This window comes from Bombus flavifrons, chromosome 11 (genome assembly GCF_040668555.2).
Source record: "Bombus flavifrons isolate JBK064 chromosome 11, iyBomFlav1_principal, whole genome shotgun sequence".
NCBI lineage: Eukaryota > Metazoa > Arthropoda > Insecta > Hymenoptera > Apidae > Bombus > Bombus flavifrons.
The window spans coordinates 7621264-7643723 of record NC_138452.1 but is presented as its reverse complement, the minus strand read 5'-3'; the positions used below and the strand labels follow the sequence as shown (position 1 = coordinate 7643723).

The 22460-nt window shown below is 37.5% G+C and overlaps 1 protein-coding gene across 1 annotated transcript in view; it reads right to left on the bottom strand.

The window, feature by feature from the left end:
- The window catches only part of l(1)G0289 (plexin domain containing lethal (1) G0289), a 44831-nt gene extending 22598 nt beyond the window's left edge, over window positions 1-22233 (bottom strand). The window contains exon 1 of the mRNA XM_069123639.1: window positions 21538-22233. Coding sequence (XP_068979740.1) covers window positions 21538-21664 — 127 coding nt within the window. The 5' untranslated portion in view covers window positions 21665-22233. The remainder of the gene's footprint in view (window positions 1-21537) is intronic.
- Window positions 22234-22460: the final 227 nt, after the last annotated feature.

Sequence of the window (22460 nt, the reverse complement as noted above, 5' to 3'; positions counted from 1 at the left end):
CACGGGCAACGTTTTTATCTGTTCCCTTACGCGCAAGGAAGTTCCGTTCGAAATTCTGCTCTTTGTTTCCTCGAAAAGTCCGTAATTAAAGAGAAATTTCGTACAGCGCTACGAAATAAGTATTTCCTTCTGCAGCAACTTCTAACGACACGCTAATGTTCCTGCGCGTGATAATCGCAAGAAGAAACTAGTTTTCTCTCGATCTACTTTTTTTTCCATCTGCTATAATCCAGTCTGTTTGGAAAAGAAAATTATAAATTATTTCTTGATATCGCGTTAACATCAACAAATATTAGATTGGCCGAAAAGTTTCTTTCGTTTCATAAGGTGATAATAGATGAACAACAATTTCTGTTTTATATTATTTTATTGAATTAGGTACGATCCATTTTGTTCTGTTTCTATTATTATGTTCGTGCACAATTCAATAAACTAATATATTTTTTTTTATTTATTTGTTAAAATTTACAATCAATTCTCGCATTGAGAATTTTCAGTCATTTTTCTGGCGTGGCGCAGTGACATGGCTAATTATTTATAATAAGTTAATACTTATTATAGATAAATATAATTTACAAGAAAGTATTATAAATAAGTAAATATTACTTAATTTAGATAACTAATTGAATCTAGCGTTTAGGTCTAGCGGGTGGTGTCTCTTCAGCTTGCGGATCTCAATAAACTAATATAAAACAAAAAACATTGTGCTTCTATTATTTCCTTATAAAACGAAAAAAACATTTCGGACAACCTAATGTATACAGAAATTGAAAATTCGTAGGTAATTTGATAGCTACGAAACGTAGAAACATATAAATGTTCTACCTGAATTCAACTCACAACGGTTGGAACACAGTGTCGTGATGTGTTTTAGAGGGTACAAGGAGCGAAAAGAAGCAACGAGGAACAACATGTACGCAACAAGTAAGTGTTCGTAACAGTTTCCATCGATCCATTCGAATCACGACGAATCAACGAAAAGGTCGTGGCTCGTTATAGTCCCCTTTGGTTCGTCTGTTAATCTAACGGTTCAATGACACGTGGGAAATTTTCAGAATCGAGGACAGTTAGCCGCGTATACAAATATGGCCTGCTTGTAATTTCCTTCCTCTCTTGCGTTACGTTGCCACCGAGTAGACGACGACCGCCCACTATTCTGTTCTTACGACGTACGCAAACGTACGTACGTATATGCGTTAGACGCTGTCTAGTAGAATTAGCTACTCTTTTCATTCGAATCACCTACGATAGACGTTGGACGCGTGTTCGATCGTCGTCTGTATACGACGCACGTGGCTCGTTTTGTTCCATATAAAAGGAGTGACCGAGCGTGACGATTCGCTCGCGTTTTCCAGCGCAATTACCGGCGCTCCTACCAAAGGCCGACTCGCTTAAACGCGTTCGCAATGTCCTCGTACCATCTCGTCACACAGTCGCTCATAAGTCGTAAGTGGCGCTCATAGAAAAATAACTCGGACGATTTACGGTTATGAAAAGCGGTCGCTGGATCTGTGCCCTGTGTGGAAAGTTCACCGCTCGTAAAACGGACGGATACGATTTGCGGTCGCACAGTAATTTACGCGACGAACGGCCACGAAAAAGAATTGTTGGTTTTGGCGAAACGTATTGCACAATATGCTTTCGTTCGGTGTTTGGTAAAACGCCGGTGAACTTATCACTCGATCTAATATCATCGCCACGGATGTACCAAAGTATTCCGATACTTTCAAATTCACAACGGTGTATTATGTATGTGCTTTCTTTTCCTAGGTTGGGAAATCGAACGACCACTTTCAAATTTGAAGTTTCACGTTTTCTCAGAATCGCGCCGCGACCACGTGTTGCTTCGCTTCGTTTTGTCCAATTTGTCGGATGGCAAAAAAAGAAAAATATTCATCGATTATTATAATAGATGCTCGTAAAGACGTGATATTTTAGAAGATGTATCGTTCACCGTGATATATACTGCGATATCGAGGAAAACACGCGAAATCGCTGCAACACTTTCCATTAAGAAAGCGAACTTTATCCGGTGAAATCGTTCCGATTCGCGGTCCTAAGGTCAACAGATATCAACAGATGGATCTCACTCGTGACACTGCTTGAAATTAACCTATTTCGAGATACATTTGCATTCGTGCAAACTCGCGCTACTCTGCTTCTCCTACTCGTAGTTCATTCGACACGACGAATATACAAGCCAGATTACGATTTATCAAAGAATAGTTTTCGTAATCCATGAAATCTTCAAGGTTGTCCACACAGAAGCTACGTTTAAATTTTTCCACGAAATTATTTAATCCGTCAGGCGGTTAAAAATATTATTACGTGGATGAAATTAGGAAGTCTTATCTCATCCGTAATAATCGCTTTATTCAGCAATGCGACGAAGCAATTACGTTATTCGAGCATTCGTATTACCGTTTTCCGTGCCGTTTCATTTTTCTCGAAGATAAATTATACAATGTTAAAATTTGCAAGGATTGCAGTTTCGTCATTATAGAAGTCTTTGACTGAGCGATCTAGTTAAGTTAGGCTCATTAAAACGCGCTTCGAACAGTGTGGAGAAAAGAGGCTCGTTTGTTCCACGCTCTCTGGAAACTCGTAGAAATTTTTTCAACTTCGAAGCATATCGATGCGGTAGGAGGATTTTCAGGTCAGCGAGTCGCGTAACGACGTTCGCGAATATCAGTAGCGATTTAGCTGGATCGTAAGCGAAAGAGAGACCTATACATTCGCTTTCCCCGTATTCCAATGAATCACGATTTTCCGATCGCCGAATAATTTCCTCCTTCGATACTTGTAAAGCCAAGATAACAAGAAATATGAGTTCGACGAAAGGAGAGAGGAGAAAGGGCCAAAGACCTCGAACGTTTCTCGGGGCTCGCATGCCGCGGTTTTTGGTGAAAGCGATCATTGTTCCTCTCGGTATGCCTGTAACAAGAAAAACGAGACTTCCATTCCGTTTCGATACGACTACAGACATCTGATGTTACCTTCAACCGATGCTACATGGAACTGACTGAACAATTCCAGATAATTCGGGTCGTATATAATCCACGTTACACTTGCTGTATACGAACATTGGAACGCATGTATATGTCGAGAAGTAAAAGAAACGTTGCTGAAACTTTGCGACTTACCCTTCTCGAGTTGGATGTTTCTTTTAACAACGAACGATACAGTAATGGAGACAATGATATTTAGATTTCGACAAATATTTTACGAAGATTCGTAATTTTTATGAACGCGACCAAAAATTAGAATTTAGGGAAAAATTGTGTTTTCTATATATTTCGATATATGTGTCACTCGACTATTATAATCGAGTATTATACTCGGAATATTTCCTATGTTTCTGCTTATTGAAATGGCGCGTCAGTAAGTCATAAAAATCCGCAGCCTAATTATAATTTTTAAAATGGCTTGCATAACTCGATTTGTAAGGCGATTTTATGTGCCAATAGGTCTGCATAATGGCGCAAGAGAAAGTACAGGTCAGCTGAAAGTTTCTTTGAGACGGTGTTTTCATTTCGGAAATTCTAAACTCGTAAGGATATTGTCCAATACGTTTCGTCATGGTTAACCGACAGTTTAAAAAATTCTTTCTTCGTGAATCATCTTTGTTAACAACGGGATGTTCCCGTTGATAAGCGAATTAGGTGTCCGCGAAGTATATCCTTGGTGAATTAAACCAAGTTTCCGCTTCGATGCCGACTAATTCACCTGTTGACGCAACGCGGCGAAAGTTTCCACCTAGTAAGTAGCCGTTTCAACGGTTGTGGCTAAATTCAGGAAACGTGAATTTCGACTGTGGCTTAGAATTTATTGTGAAGTTCGCTTTAATCGTCGAAAATATCATATCCCGTTGACATTCGACGATAAAATTCAACGAAGAATATTATCTTCCACGGATTCGCGGAATATTGATCGAAGATACAGCTTTAGTCGTCGATTTCTCCAGCAGCTCTTATTCCAACAACATCCTGCGTTAAAGGCAAACTTAAGGCTAAACTTTAAATAATACAGAGCGCAAGAGGAAACTGCAAAACTACTAAAAGACATTTGTAACTCGAAAGCAGTTTAGGAAGATTAGGAAGATGAATTAAAAGACCAAGAAGAAAAATTATCATCTGTTGCATATGAAACGCAGTTTCGAACAATTTCAGTCATTCGACTATCCGATTTTGCGTGTTTAATTGCTTCTTGGATAATCGAGATTCTACCAAGTCTTTTATTTTCGATAAATTCGTATGTTGCGCTTGAAAATTTCGTTGGGAAATTAGCTGACGGTAAGACTGGACATTAGAATGTCTACGTAACAACGGTCTAGCACGAACCTCCAGGCACGAGTCAATAAATTGTCAAAGGTTTCTTTTCTGCGCATACTAATCAAAGAACTTTACTGTGCTGGTCGTTGCTGGACAAAGGAAACTGCTTTGCAATTCATGTCGTGCTGGCAATGTCTCGTCGATAGCGCTAAAACGTCGTCTAATAAAAACACAGTAAACGCTTCGACGTATGGCTTCGATCGGATATCGCGTTGCAAATTCTTTTCAGAAAGGGTCGTGCTGAGAGAAGAATTCTGCGAGTTTCATCCGGAGAGAGAAGGAAATGCTCACACAGACTCGATAGATACAAGCGCAAAGAAATGGAAGAGGGGAAACCAAGAGGACTTCCTTCCATTAAGTGGCGGCTGTATGGAAAATGAACATTTTTGTTCAAGACAAGGTATCTTCAAATATCGCCGCAAGAGAAAATACTTTGCGTACTACGAACGATAAACGTCTTTTGAAAACCAACACGTTTATCTCTATAGTCTTGAAAGACTAATTCTATGAAATTTTAGGAGAAATTTGTTTTCTCATCTTCAAGTCAGTACACAGTGATTCATCGTGTAAATACGTATCTACTGGCAGTAACTTCCTTTCACGTAAATCTATTATTTTCAGATTTCTGGTATGTTTTTTTTCGAATATTGACAAATATTTCGTGCTACCACCGCGCGCGATTAATATCGCTGACAAGTTACACATTGTAGCGACAACTTATAGACTCTTTACTCTTCGCAAGTTTATTATTTTGCGTCGCGCAGAATAATTGGCCAATTAGCAATTTGTAAAATTTGCATTTAAAGTTTCGTTCGCTTCGTTGCCAGACTTGTTATAATAATACAAAAGAATTTATTAATACCAATAGCTTGTGAATCTATTAACAAATGAAAATTGTGACCCGCAAAGTTTCGCTAATAATTATCAGGACAGTGCGAAAGGGCCAGATCTCGTTAATACTAATCCAACTATCGATGGATTATATCACGGTAACTAATCGTTAAACATTAAAGTAACCGTTAATTACAAGCTTCGTTCAACCACTGTCAGTACTACTCATTTTATTCGATGTATTTTAATTTAGGAGTTCCAACTGTTCGAGGTGATTATTTAAAATCAGGCGCCAACCGATTACGGTGACTAATTAGCGGGCTAATTGCACTTTAGCTGTGTGTCGAAGGAAACATGAAAATTGAAACGCGTTCATCAATCACTGTTCGAGCAGCAGATCGGCGCGTACGAAAACGATAAAAATGTTAGCTGTACGTGGACGAAACATGCGAGTTCTGTAACCGATATGATAGCGGCTAGTGATATGATAAAACGTTGTCGATACATCATGAAACGTTATTCGTGTACACGTCTATTACGCGGACAGATGTTCTTATAAATCATAATCATCTTGTGTTTACCGATGGGATCACCGATCCCATGAAATTACACCCAGCCACTCAATTAGTGGTAATTGGCCTCGAGAGTCGTTAGAATTCTTTCACATTAGCCTGCGGCCAATCTCTCGAACTTATTGTAATTAGTTACTAGAGCTTCGGTAACAAAACAATTAGAAAACAAACAAAACGATAAGCGGCAATAATAAAGATCACGTTGATATTAAAATAAATATTATTAATTAAATCAAGAATATCTCCTGATAAATAGGCATAATTTCATAACAGCAGACTGTAACAGTATAATATTATGTTACACGCCGCAATATTAATATTATTGTTAAGCTTTACAAAGAGTTGAAGGGGACACCTGAAAAATGTATCAAATATTGTTCGATTATACGTATACAGCAGCAACAACGATTTATCCGTAAATATGATAATAAATACAGAATAAAAAATCAAAAGTTCGTAGTGGATTCGTGTGCGGTATTTGGCAACTATGTAACATGAAAAATCTAATACGAACTTCCTTCTTTGAACGCTGTTATGCTTCCATTCTTTGTCGTTTAAATAGATACGAGGACTGTCCTATTGAAACGAGCCGCATACTGCAAACTATGAACATACAGACGATAGAAGTGACTCTATATATACGTATATAAATAGAGTTCCATTCGAATGCCATTCGGTAAACTCTTTTGGCACTAACGAGGTCGATGAAGCGATATGCCAACGTGTTCTAGATGGACATCAACGACGTTGTGATTGCCAAGCGCGTATTAATTGACTGAGACCGTGTAGCAATAAGTACGGTGAAACGAAAGTGAACGCGTCAAACGCTTTTTAACATCCGCACGAGCTAAAAAGATTTCTGAATATGTGACGCGTCCTAAACAGAGACTACAACCGTCGGCTATAAATTGAAAGATAATAATTAATAAATAAGAATAATAATTTTTATAATAATTCTTATAAAAGTTATTTCTTTATTTAAGGGGGTATTCTGGTCTAGAAATTTGAAAAAATCGAAATTTCTTTTTTCATATTTCCAAAGTTTAGACATTCAAGAATATGCCCTTAAAAGGATTTTTCAAAATTTCAATTGTTTTATGAGTTACAGCCATTTTTCTGACGCAGCATCTGCTCCGGTCCGACCGGGACTAATGTGCAATAAACGGTAGACGCTGCCCGAGTACCTACGTCTCAAAACTTTAAACGCGTTTTTCTCGAAACTACTTTTTTCGAGTTGGCGTGCACGATATCTCAAGTTCTAATGAACAGATTTATTTTAAATTTGGTCTGAATATTCCTTATATACTCCTCTATCGTCCGGACCACGCTCAGCTCAAAATCTTTAATATTACTATTTTTTAAACGTTCGGAATTGTCAAAAAAACGTGCGAAATAAGACATTTTTTTTCAAACGGCCGTCATTTTGTGAAAAAATGTTGTATTGACTTTTCCAAATTTCAGACGATAGCGGCATCCATACTAATTAAGAATCCGTTCGCATTTTTTGTTTCGGATGACCAGAAGGGTTGATATCATGCACGCCACGACACCTCATTTTTTTGGCAGCACCCTCTTTGCCAGCTCGTAACTCTTTAAATATTGAGTTTTTTCTTTCAGTGAATTTTTTACGTAATCTCGAAATATCAATAAACAAATGCTAAAAAGAAGGATAGCAAAAATATTTTTTGTTTCGCTTGTACAGAGCTTCAAAAATCGCCCGAAATTCATGCCTCTAGACCAGAATACCCCCTTAACTTGTATTCGTGCAAGGCACGTCTGTGTGTTTCAGATCGAACACTTCAGGTGGCCCTCAGACGTGCGATATATATATATCGTAAATATTTCAAGATTCTCATCATCGTAGTACATATAAGGGACACGTGCTACTCATACGAAAATAATTTTGAAAATTTTTCGTCTGAATATTCGAACTTCTTGTGTGTGTGAATATATCTCTTCTTAGAAGCCACTCCCTAACTCATACTCTTTCCTTATTTGATTTCTTCGTTGATGCTAAAATGATGGCTGCACAAGTTTGCTTCTTACTCGACATCGTTGCACGAACGCTAACTCGACACTGAGATGTATCGTCGATAAATATCGAACATATAAGAAAAATTGTGATTTGTCGGCAAATATTGACGGTACGTATTGTCAATATTTATTGACAAACCGCAACGATATTAAGAATCTTGAAATATTAACGATATTATTGATGAGGTCTGAAAGTACCCTTAAAGGTCAACCGCTAATAACGAAGCAAAGGAAAAGAATGTCGGTGTTCGCTCGTGCTAAACAGACGATCGTTATATCATTCTCCTATTTACATTACAGTCGACGTTAACAGTAATTTATTTTCAGTATGTTGAATAATTTGTCGCCGGCGCATGACATACACACACACTCGTTTCTCGTAACAATCAAGCAGAAAGCAACACGGATGATATGGAAAACGAGAAAGTATTCAACCCGTAGCTATACTTAAAATTCTACTCACTGTTTGTTTCGATTTTATTCATGAAACACTGAATTTTTTATGCACATAATATATTGTGCAAGCCTAAAAATGAAACAATACAAGAAACATTGTTGAATAATTCAACAGAAAAATCGCGCGTCTTTTAACGCCCGACAAAAAAAGGAAAAAAGAAACAACCGTATATAATTAATACACACATTTACTAAAGGCTGTTTGAAAAATATTCGTATCAATGCAGTCGAAAGGATGAGGGTAAACCACTGCTGAATGCAGGAGATTACGATCAACGTATCGGAATGTATGTCACGCATTCACGCATATAGAACGCGTAATCATTATCGGGAGCATGAACGTATGCATTCGTAGCCTTGATTTAACCTTCCATTTATGACCGTGTATTTTTATCGCTTGTTTTCTCTCGAGGCTGCTGTTCCCTTTCATCGGGATCACCGTAACAAGTCGCAATTTATAAATATTTCATAAGTAACGAAGATACAAAAAAGAAAGAAAAAGGAAAAAAAAAGAGAAGAAAGAATGTAGTGACTTACTAACCGAGTAATATGAATAAAGCAGTGACCGCCCACACGAAACGCTTATTGTAATGTAACGAAACGTTCGATTTGCAAATACACTTTGAGAAGCGAACACCAAAAGCAAGACCCTCGTTCTACAGATTGAAGAAAGAAATAATACGAATGTCAAAAATTGCCAAAGAAGAGTTACCAAAGTACTTAGAAGGGAGGATGAAGTGGAAGGACAAAAAAATACTAACAAGACCAAAGCAAGGGAATACTGGAAAAAAGAGGGAGAAAAAGGATGCAGACTATGTAAAAGGAAAGAAGAAGAACTGAGACGTGTAATAGAAGAATGTGAAATAACAGGAGGACCAAAGGACATAGAAAAGACACTAAATAAGAGTGGAGAAGGACTAACAGAACTAAAAGCAATAATGGAGAAGAGAAGAGCAATACAAGATGGGGAGGAACGACAAGAAGGAAGCACAGCAAGGAGGCAAAAGCCCAAAATAGTTTTTAGTTTTTAGAGATAGAATAATTAAGGGAGTGCAATATAATAGAGTGGATAAGAGGGGAGGTAGATATATAAGAAGCGAAATAGGTAAAAGAGATGTAAAACCGAAAGCTCGTCCAAAGCCGAAAGGCACGGACTAAGCAATAATAAATAATAAATAAAAATAAAAATAATACGAATGTTTGAAACATCGTATTATGACAATGCGATCCGATCGTACATGAGTCTTATACTGATGTAACAGAAATCGATAGATATATCATGTACGAATTGTTACTTTTGGCACAGTTTAAGAACGAACAACTAGTTCGTTGAATCGATGCCTTTAATGAATTATAACCGAGCGAATCATTATGGTTGCCAACGTTCTCGAAGAATCGAGTCAATAATCCATATCGAGGCTAACGGTAAGAACGCCGCTTATCTCGGTTGGTAGAAATTATCTCGTGAATTGTTTGACTCAGACTTACTTGCAGCTCCTGCTCGCAGACGATAAACGTACACAGTGGCGTCTGTGACGATGCTCGTTAATATTAATCATGACATTAACTACCTCGTTTCTTCTCGCTATGCTTTAATTAAACTTATTAAAACAACATTCTCTCTTTAATGATCATTTCTAACTTTTCTTTCGCCATCTTCGCATTTATATTCTTTGCATTTCTATTAAAATTGTATATATATATACATGTATATATGTATGTTTCTACAGAAGTATAGGTATCCCCATAAAAGAAGAAAGAAAAAAACAACAGGGAACGTCGACGTTTATGGAAAATAAGTAGGAGGAGACGCGATAGATCGAACGCATCGATTGAGTGATCTGTATGTGATGTTACGTATTTAAAGAAGGGAAAGAATGGCGCCACAGAACGATGAGCTTCCGTTGAGAGAAGCCCGAGAGTGTGGTTCGACAGCACACATTTTTTCAAGACACTTCTTCTATCTAGAAGCAAACGAATACATATGATACATGCGTGAGTCGAGCCCTAAGTCGATCACCTTTCAGGTTGTACGTCCGATTTAAAGTGCAACGAACTTGAAACTGTCGGCGAACCACGACGCAAACAGCAAAACTATATTTTATGTAACGCTAACTCTTTTCTTGCATAATTAATTTCTCCGATGATTTTTCTAACAGCCCCGATTTTAAAAGAAAAACGAAATCGTTGATTAAGCGGTTAAAACTTCTTGCACTTCTTGCCTTACTAACACGCGGATACGTTTTAGCGTGCAATAGATTCTAGTTACATAAATTTTTCATTTCATATTACGAAAGTGATATTTTAGAAAATTTTATCTAACATTTAACTACGCGACGCTGTCTATTTGTTGTACTGTTTCCTTTTGCTTGTCATGTCTTTATACTCGCAGTAAGTATTATTTAAAATTCTTGTAGATATCGCTTTCGGAATATAAAGTGGAAAATCTATCTGGCCGGAAACTTTTACATACCACAGTATATCATTGTCTCTAGTGTATCTCGGTTTCTGCAGTGAAAGAGAATAAATTATAGTAGCAAATAGATCGAAATGGAACAGCACGGCGTAGAGCTTAACATAAAAGAGAAAGCTCTTATAGTTTAGTAAGAAACTTGCTGTCGTTGAAGAAAGATTAACGTGTACAATATGTACACATACAGAGTGTTTACGTTATTAGTTGGCAGCATTTTTCTCGTAAACGATAAATAGGAAAACATAAACGATAAGGAAAAAGATGAATGATTCGAAGCGAACTATATATTTACGATAGTATCTTTTTCGATAATACAAAAATCCATGTGCATTTTGCGGTTGCAGTATCTTTTTTAAATAAAAAAGGAAACCCTTCGTACTTTTTGCTACACATCGAATAATCGCGAATACGTAACTCGCTTTGAACCATTCGTCTTTTCCTCTTCCGCTTTTTACCTCGTACACTCGTCTCTCGATTTACGCGGTAGTTTTTATGCGCGACCGGAAAATATATTTTCCTGCAAGTTTTAATAGTAACAGGTGTATACAGTAACTTAACATTAACAGTATAATACAGTAGCAATTAACATTGACGATGGAAGTGATGTCGAACTTCCGAATATTTCAAGCGACGAAGATGATACGTTTGTGTCGATTAAGAAGACAGGGTTGATCGTTTCGAATTACAATAGCGATAGTGACATCGAATAAAATTTACTTCTGTTCTCTGAAACGTCGTTATCTTTTCTGTTAAGCTATTTGAGATAAATAGGTTATTTCTAAAACTTTTACTGCCAATTTTATTTCTCGCGTACTGCCAGACTCTATTTACGCGATTTTCATTTGCGTGAAACGAATCCACGTGGAACGGACACCTTGTGTAAATCGAGAGACGAGTTTACTTATCGTTTACCAGTAAAACGCTGGGAACTAGCATGCTGTACGCGTTTAGGAGATTGTTGACATGATTTGCACAAATATCTACCACTACAAGATACGGTTAGTTGTGATATAACGTGTCGATCGAGGTAGACTTTGTTCGCAGTTAGGACGCCTATTTTCTCATACCATTACGTTGAATCAATTAAATCAAAGACAATAACGGAATGCTTTTCGGTTCGTTGTCCAACCAAAAATTACGTACTACGTATAATAGAAACAGCGACAAGTATCTATCTGTACTCGTAGTATCATCGAACAATTTTCTAATTACCTAGCGAGCGATCTATCGATTTAGTTTGTATTTAATTATGCATGAAACGGGGCCAACGTCGAAGCACGTAGTCACAACAAATGTAACGCGCTCGCGGGATTGCGACAGGGACGATTAAGTCCGATACTTAACACCACACTTATCCACAATGTGTTTGACCTATTATTTGTACTGGTATATTGAGGCGACGAGTGTGCAAGACATGGTCCAATTAAGTATAATCAGCAGGGTCATCCGCAAAAGGAAGACTCAATGACCGTATAAAATGGGGTATGTGGGTGTTTCACTCGGATGCTGCACCCTCCTCGAAATTTCTCCTTGGCCGTGCGTGCCATCCACTTTAATATTTCTCTCGTTAACACTAGCGTTTGTTTCTGCTACGTCGCGCTATCTTTCAATTTATCTAACAGCGAGTGTTTCTTTTTGATTTTCCCTGTGATCGTATTCCCAACGTTATACTTCCTAGTTTAAACCTTGAATTATGTCAAAGAGTCGAAAGAGTTGCGAGTCTCCGAATTTCGAAATCTACCGGGTGTGCTATATCATCTTCGTAGAGGAAGATCATTCGTGCGCGATTCGACACGACAAAAGCTTAGCAGACGTTCAACGACGGAGGAAAAAGCAAGACAAGCGTACGAACGAATGCCCGGAGGTAGCGGCATGCGGCGAAGGTATAGATTTACCGAAAGAAGCAGCTTAAAAGACCGTCTGTTGCGGGTATTCGTAACGTTCGTTGCACCGATCGTCGAGGAACACGATATAGGATTATGTCGTGTTACAGGCGTATTGAACGCGATATACGTCGCAGAAACCGGATACGTGTGGCCGCGTGTACGCATCTTCGTGTTCGCTTCGTGAATACGTTGTTACGCTACTTGTTCTTTGCGCTGCCAATGGCGAAAAAAGACGATAAGACGCACACGTGCTGCCCGGTACTCTCAGCTCTCGGTATTCTCCAGTCTTCCTTCTTCTCCTCTTTCTCTCCTTCATTTGTTTACTTTTTATTTCCAACTGAATACATGTAATGGCTCGCAAAAGTATTTGAACACCTATGGAAACTTCTTACGATTATGTTATGCGTGTTACGCAAAACATTTTGAAATTTGGTTAGTATCGTAATGGCACACGACTGCGATTAGGTGTATTGGTATTTGAAACGAATTTGAAAATATATATACAGGGTGGTTGGTAACTTGTGGTACAAACGGAAAGGGGGTGATTCTACGTGAAAAAAGAAGTCGAAAATATAGAATAAAAAATTTTTTTTTAATTTTTCCATCGAGACAACGATCTACAGTGAGATCATCCGTTATAACGTACCGCACGCGTACCGAGCGAAAATTCAAAGTCGATTTTCTCGAAAACAAAGCCTCAAACGAAAAATGTTTATTCTATATTTTCGACTTCTTTTTTCGCGTAGAATCCCCCTTTCCGCTTGTACTACCAGTTACCAACCACCCTGTATATTATATTATACAGTCGAAGATATAGAATAAAAATTTTTTTTTAATTTCTTTTTTTTTTTAAATTTTTCCATCGAGACAACGATCTACAGTGAGATCCGTTATAACGTACCGCACGCGTACCGAGCGAAAATTCAAAGTCGATTTTCTCGAAAACAAAGCCTCAAACGAAAAATTTTTATTCTATATTTTCGACTTCTTTTTTCGCGTAGAATCACCCCCTTTCCGCTTGTACCACCAGTTACCAACCACCCTGTATATAGGGATAGTTGAGGATATTCATTAGAAATATAGGTGTATTACGCATATCAGCAAAAGTATTTGAACAGCTAGTGTTAATAATGTTAGTAAACCGTATAGTTGGAACGAGGAATCATACAATGGCTCGCGAAAGTGTCTCGACGCTTACAGAGATTACTCATGAATATATTATTCGTGTGGAAGAGAACATTTAGAAATTCCATTAACGCTACAGTGAAACAATTATTACGGTGATGGTATCGAGCAAATTTAAATGTGTACATATTATAAGTTACAAGATATTTATCGCAAGCGTATTGTACTTCGCAGAGATACTTTCACCGAGGTATTCGAACAGTTTTCATTTGATTCTTCATTGTATTAATAAGTTAATTAGATATTGTATTAAGTATTAATAAGTTATAATACTTATGACCACGTCTTTCACGCTAATTATATGTTCGCTGTAAATGACTCGTAACACGTATGTAATATTTATATTTTTCGTTTCAGATTTTATCAGTGTAATCAGGAGACCCGTGTATCGTTACAGCGCAGATGAAATTTCAGTAACAGATAAAGCGTACTCATATTCGCAAGCGTTTTCCGCGATAAGAGTTCAAGCCTGTGATTCGCACTCGTTGCATGTTCGATAAAAGATAGGGAAAATATTCTGCAATCATAGCCGACATCTGCAAATTTTCCCCGCATTCCGTAAATCATCAACTATCTCTGTGGTTAATTAAAATGGCAGATAAGAAATAATTATTTATAATTCCACTGAGTACAGTTTTTAGAGATATCTGGTCCCAAACGTTCTACGATTCTGATAATCAGACCGCGGTTTCTTTGTGCACTTATAGGAAATCTGAAACTGCGACAATGCACAGAATGGCACGTAACGTAGAAATAAAAATGGAAAAATATATAAAATATTCAAACTACGGTACTACTTATCATAACTAGATTGCAAATACGATTAATACGGTTAAACAAATGGAACGTAAATGAGAAATTTTCTACTGAATATTAGGAGAAATACGCTTACTTTCGACATATTATCCTACTATAAATTTCTCATAATAGCGTAAACATTCGTAGCCCAGATAATATTTTGCGAGTAAAATGGTTCCTCGATTAGATTCCATTTTTTTAATTATATCCGTAAAAATAGGAATTTGCATAAGTATCCGCAATCAATTCTAATTTTAACATGTTCCAGGTGTGCCTAAAATTCGTCGAAGAGATGTTCTCCAAGTTCCCAGCACCATACGAACGTCTCTCATACCAAAGCGTAGTTCTCAAACAACGTTCAGACGACCGATAATATATGTACGTATAACGTCGATACAATATCGAAAAACTTAAATATTGACGATAATATTGACCTGTCTGAATGCTCAGTAAAGATCGCTCTTAAAAGTTACGCCAAACGCGACAGGCACGAAACAAACTTGAAACAGGAAATTTATTATTTCAGATGGGTTTCTCCGAATGTGATGGCAGGCAGCCAAACGGGTGCAAAGGACGTTTACGTTTGGCAGGAGTAACAAAAGGAAGAAACATATCCTGCTAAAAGCCATAATTCAACCAGGTAGTAGCGCACAGACAAACGAGCAAGCACGCTCGAAAATAAGTACAATTTCATACACTTGTCCGATAAAAAAAATGTTTAATCTGATCTGCGTATCATTTTATCGCGCAATGACAGAAACGTTTCGTTAGAGAACTAACGCTATAAAAATTCTTGTTCAGGCAAGAAATCGTTGCTGTTGGTAGTTTGAAAATGCAAATCGTCGTGCAAGTGTTCGATTTCTTGCACACCTTTGACCGTTGCATTGCAACGTGTCGATTCGTTGCGTCTATCTCTCTCCAACTTCCCGCAAAATGTGTTGCGATTGCGCGATGTGTATAAACTGCGAAAAGAAATTCTTACGACGCATGCGCGTACTTTTGCGCGCACGAGGAATTAATATGAATAAATTATAAATCGTTCATTGAAATAGAATGAAGATAATAAGTGTTTAAACTGCGCTTGTTTATGCCTAATAGGTAGTTTAGTCTGAATATTTTATGCGTTGTATGCTCGCATATTGCGTACTGTCTATAGGTTTTTACGCTTCTAAATTTTTCATAAATGCAACGAACACTCGGGATAATCGTCTGTTAAACATCTATCGATAAGAATTTATTCACGATCTAATAAATTCAGTTATTGCATTCCGATACTTAAAAGTGGAACGTTTTTCTATAAAATGAATATAAAGTAGGCTCGAACAGATAAGGTGAATGCTTAAACAGATTTAACAAGAATAGGAAACGGCTTTTTGCTCGACAAGCAATACGAAAATATTGATAATACGTATGGTAGGGGCGTTATATACAGGGTGTTTGGTAACTGGCGGTACAAGCGGAAACGGGGTGATTCTACGCGAAAAAAGAAGTCGAAAATATAAAATAAAAATTTTTCGTTTGAGGCTTTGTTTCCGAGAAAATCGACTTTGAATTTTCGCTCGGTACGCGTGCTCTTTATCACGTCTCGTTATAACGGATCTCACTGTAGATCGTTGTCTCGATGGAAAAATTTAAAAAAAAAAAAGGAAATTAAAAAAAAAATTTTTGTTCTATATTTTCGACTGTATAATATAATATACGGGGTGGTTGGTAACTGGTAGTACAAGCGGAAAGGGGGATTCTACGCGAAAAAAGAAGTCGAAAATATAGAATAAACATTTCTTTTTTAATTTTTTTTTTAATTTTTCCATCGAGACAACGATCTACAGTGAGATCCGTTATAACGAGACGTGATAAAGTGCACGCGTACCGAGCGGAAATTCAAAGTCGATTTCTTCGAAAATAAAGCCTCAAACGAAAAATTTTTATTCTATATTTTCGACTTCTTTTTTCGCGTAGAATCACCCCGTTCCCGCTTGTACCACCAGTTATCAACCACCCTGTATATAAACAAATTAATTCTACGCATTAATTCCTGCTTGAAATTTGTTTGTTTTTTTTTTAATGAATATTACAATATCGCTCGAGAGAATAATACAATGAAATATGGGGTCCGATGTATTGTCACGAGGTCTAAATGTTTTCTATTTTTAGTTGGAACGTGACGCAAATAACGCAAGCGTCGATCCGAAGAACTAATTCGAGAGGAACGTTGAACTTTCCGTGCTGTAAGAAATCTAACAGCAGATATGATTCACGGATAATTTATCTAATATCTGTGTGTGTTATAGTTGTGCAAACGTTACAATGAAAATGCAAACGAGTATTGTGAACTCCCGCGATCGGCCAAGATAGGGAACATTTCTAGCAAAACAACGTATTATGCATGAAATTAGAGAAGCACCAAAATTATTTTACGGGAATGTTATCGTTACTAAATTATTTTTTCTTTCTTTTTTAACAGTGGCAAACATTAATCGTACTTACGATTCGATCGGAATATGAAGAATTCAACGATATAAATTAACTGAAATATTAGATTAGAGAATGGAAGGTTGCATCAAATGCAACGTTGATCCATTGTCAAATACTTAATAATTAAACACACTGTCAGGCCACAAATATTTACATCCAAATTCACGTCGAGGTTCGATTACACGGTTAGGACAAACTTCTACGAAATGTTTATTTTGCCAAGTAATCTGCGCTTTCGTGGAATACCATCGAAAATACAAACCGCGAGAAAGTACAACGGTTAGGCTATAAAAACGTGCATATATCGCGTGTATCGTGTGAGAGTTGGTGGTGCGATAATTTCGTATCGCTCAGGTTTATGCAAACATATCTCTGATGAAGTATCATTGATAAGTGAAGTAAACATTCAGCATGGGAATACGAGCAAGTGGTATGAAAACATCGTAAATGCATATCGTATGTTTGAAATGCTACGTAAATATGATTTGGCATTAAGTAAGAATATATCACGGAAGGATATATAATGGAATATATTGCGGAAGAATAATACTAGCCGTAAAAATGTATCATACTCAGGCACGTATGTTTACCAAAGCGTATGGAAAATTGTGAAAGCAATTTTAAATAACAACTCGACTCTTCGGTCGAATCACGCTCTTTCAAAACGGTTTAAAAACTCGCGGAAACTTTCAGGATCCGCTGTAGCAAAACTGTGAAACAACAGTATACAACTCTGCCACTGTCGCTGAATTGTTTCTTTAACCTTGAAACGAACGTGGTGCATTCGTGCGTGCAGCCAATCGGGAGAAATATCAAAAGAGTAAGAGGAGACGAAGCTTGGAAAGCGCAATCCCGCTTTTCCTCCGCTGAGAGGATCGCTCGCGTTTCGCAGTCCTTTGTGCCGGTAATTTCGACTTGTTTCACGCGAGTGCCCACTCTCGTCACGCCTTCTCTACCGCTTCGTTCCGATCGAGGACCGAGTCGTCGATTGTCGCCGTGAAAACCACTCGAAACGAGCTATACACACTGCTACCGGCACTCGTACAAGCACCCTTTTTGTTCGAAACGAGAGTTCCGAGAAGGGGCCTTCGAGAATCGGGCCACAGGAAAAAATAATGGAATCGATGGGGCAATCGCGCTAACCAATACCATCGCGATGCCATCGTGTATCACAAACGTGTGAACCTATACGATTCTTGGTGCTTTACGAAATAGATTCGTCACGATTCTCGGCTCTCTATCTCGTGTAATTCCCTCCTTCGTTAAAACGTTCTATCTTCTGTTTTTTAACATCTTTTTTTTTTTTAATTTCAAGATACATGGAAATATTTGAAGTTTCTGTAATTTCATTATCGGTAGATATAATATAGCGTAATATAATATCGGATATGAAGCCCTTATCGAAAGGTAATTTTCCGATCCTTGCAAAATGTATACGCTATATCAAAGTAATCTTGGCAATGGATGATTAATATAAGAACGGAACATTTCCTACGATTTGGTTGACATTTACTCAAATCGATATCTAAAGGTTAACCTACGTATATATTGACTCTAGCGTACAGTCGTATTACAATCACGCATTGCGGTTTCATTCTTTCATTGAACTTTCCTACTGCTAACAATAAAGAGTACGAAGCCTTAACTTTGCTCGAATGAGGCCGCCGCGTTAGTTGCAACAGGAACTGCTGAAATATTCCTTCAATTTTTTACTCTCATGCTCGTTAGTCGAGCGATCTGAAACGCTTTACCAATGTAAACTCGCTGTTTCGTTTGACTTGAAACGTGCTCCCAAGTTTGAAGTAAAATCGAGTTGGTTTCCTGATTTGAAAGGAATTCAATTATTACTTTTTTTTATATTATTATGTAACGGAAATAGGTTGTTTATAAAATTGTAGTATGGATTATCTTCATCGTATATTGAGACTGAATTGTAAGGTAATCAACTTCGTTTATTGTTACATAACGAAAATAAATTATTCATGAAAGTAGTTAAACAGTGGTTAACTCACAACACGCTGGTTACAGAATAGTCTATTGATTCTTTCAAGGACTTTTTCATACTTGTAGTTTTACCGAGCGAGAGTTTAACGTAAACGAGATCAAACAGCTAATGGCATTTTAATGCGTTATTCGATAAGAGAGAAAAAGAAAATAACGCGTTGATTCATGCTTGCAGCTACGACTTTATGTATAGGATATGAATATATCTAGGAACGGTAACGAAACAAGTGAGAGGAAAGGAAGTAAATGAAACACAGAGTGAGATAAGTCCTTGGCCATCTGTTGCGTAATAGTTATGCGCATTAAATGTTGCGTGGCAAAATTTGCAACAATTAGCTCGTATATAATGACGAATATTATCTTCTTCGATATAACCAAATGAAGTACGTTGCCAAAATTAATGACATGTAAAAATATAAACTTACAAAATTGCTCATAGAGAAAAATCGTGTTCGCATTCTACGCAGAAATATTTTTTAAATATCTATTGCGTCATTTATTAGCAAATGTTACCTTTTCTGCGTAATTTCAATAATTATAATAATTATAAGCTATCGGGCATTTCTCTGTTGAAAATTGCAAGGTTAATAAGTATATAGCTGGTAAGTATTTAAAATGTTCCGCAAAAATTGTACGGCAATGTCGATTTGTATGCAAAAGAAATGATGGTAAACGAAAATGAAAATTATATTGCTGACGTATTTAAAATATTAATGAGTCTATCTTAAAAGTAGTATAGCAATGTTCAACTGTAGTAGAAAAAAAGAATGAGCGAAACCTGTGTATACGTAGATAATACGTATGGATGATACGTATTAAAACGGCAAAAGAGACTCGATTTAAAAAAATTAAACGTTAAATAAAAATAAAGTACGGTATCTCCGTTACATCGCATTAACGGAGTAATAAACAAAAAGAAACATGCCACAACGTTTCACCATGGCGCGCGTAGATAAAACACTGGTGGCCCTGTGGCCATTGTGGCAGGTTCGCATGAACAGCGACATTCCACAAAATTACGAGCAGAATCGACTGTGCGGGAGAAATCTAAAGAGACACAACGAACCTTGATAACCTTTCGATCTGTCATTTCAGAAATTTCAACCATCGTCCAATCCGTGCACGGAAAAAGATTACGACGCACGTGTTTTTTTTTTAATTTTTTTTTCTCCTTCCCCCATCTCTCCCTGACTCGCTTTTTCTTCGACGCAACAGCAAGGTTAGAAAACTTAACTTCTCTGTTAAACGTGAATGACTACATCTAATTACTATTTATTACTATTACTATTATTATTATTATTAGACTGCGCGCAAGTTTATGTAAATTAATATTTTTATGATTACAATTAAAGGACTAGAACCTAAGCAGCTGCTAAAAGACCGCGTACTTTCAATATTTTCTATACTTTTATATCGTTCTAGATATTTGTTCACCGTTAAACTTCCTATAAATGCATAAATGTCCATAGATGAATTATTATTGTTAAATCTAAAACTTGGTTCCGCCTCTTGAATATCTTGTCATGTCGGGGAAGTTTTCATGAAGCGTTCTGTATTGCACGTATACTATACGTTACTGTTACAATAGAAAATTACAAAGCGCTTGGCGAAAAATTCCGCGAAACCAAAGAAGTAATTTTGTTTTCCTAATAGTAAGCGAGATAAACGTGTATGTATAACGAGAAAGGTTAACGACTCCAAAAAAATTGCCGTCACGATCGATAGAACGAACGGGATCGAATAACATAAACAGGACAAAACAAAGCATATTACTGGTTGTCGTCGATCGCGTTATCGTTTCAAGCAGACTTCCATCAATTGCAGAAATCCTTCTAATTAATATATATATATAGAAATAGATATTTCCTTTTATCTATTGTATGTCAAGGCTATGTAATTACATAATTGCAATGATAACATATCACCGCATTGCAATCTTGCTAATGAGGATGGTATTAATCATCAGATTCTCAGATACGAATAAGCAAGAAGTTGTTGAATGAAAAGAGAGAAAGAGGAATTTATTTAAGAATGAAGGAGGGTATTTTTTTTGTAAAAAAAAATAATGGATTAATCGCTTCTTAAGTAAGAGTAAAAATATGTATAATTAACGAATGCGGTTAGACTCGACGAACGAGAGTTTCGTTACCACGACCGAAACCATGTAACAGAAAGGACGAAGACGAGGGAAGTTGTTTCTTTAAAGGGGACAGTCACGCTACAAGTGAAATTGCGTAGTAGCACGCGTAGGAAGAACCGTACGTCCGTTTTCTCGTTCGTACCATCGACGAGAAGAAATGTTTCTTTCCTCTTTCTCTCTTTTTCTCAATTGTTCTTCTTATCTGGTTCCTGAGGTAGATAATCTGCGAGGCGTCTTTCCTAGCTACGAAGCGATTTCTTTTCCCGACCGTGGAGAAACATCCTCTCTTTCTCGGCTCGCTCACGAGAAAGAGAAGAAAGCATAGGAGGTGCAACAAGTTGAAAAGACTCACTGAACTCGCTGTCCGCGATGCTCGAACCGAGATGCTCGAGCACACAGAAGGCCAGGAACAGGATGTAGAGCCATCGTCGAGGAGCTTCGTCACAGCCACGGTTAAAACACCACCGTTCACACGCCATATTTACGAAGCTGCTAAACTCTCCTGCGCTACACGAATATAAATCCGTGCGCTTCGTGTCCCGTCTGCCTCCCGCGGTCGACCAGACGATGACGGAAGGATGATCAGAGGGAGGGGGTATGGGGAAACGATAGAGATGAAACGAGAAACGAGAGATAAAGACGGAAACACCCCGATAAATGAAATGTCGGATGGGAGGTAAACCGATGCTAGAAAAGGAAACCGGGTGAAAAGTTTGGGAAATTGTAATCGACGAAACAATTTGGGCTAGGTTTAATCGGTCGTCTTACCGATGTATAAACGTTCACCGCGATAGTCACAAATGTCATCGAAAACACGATTTTCTACGACGGGTGGCTATTTGAACATGAATGTGCGGTTTATACGGCGATTTATATGTTTCATTCACGAGCAGGGACGAACTGTACGCGAGAAGACGAGACGGGCAGCCGAGCACTTGGTTTCACGTTCCACGACACGTCTTTAAACCGGTACCAGACGGATGAGAACGACAACGACGATCGCTTGTAGCAGGAACGGCATGTTGGCACTCACTGACTTGCCGCGGCATTCTTCATACGCTCTCCAGCTAGAGTATCCGTTACATTATCTAGATAATGAATCTACAGTTCAGATAATCAAGCGATAGGAACCAATCAAGTCGTCGCTAGCTTTGCCCGATATATCTATTGGAGAAACTTTCGATTTTTTATTGATTTGTTAAAACTTTTGTTAAATAAGGATTTCTTTTATAACACCGATAAAAGATTCAATATTGGTGATTAAAAGGAAATAAT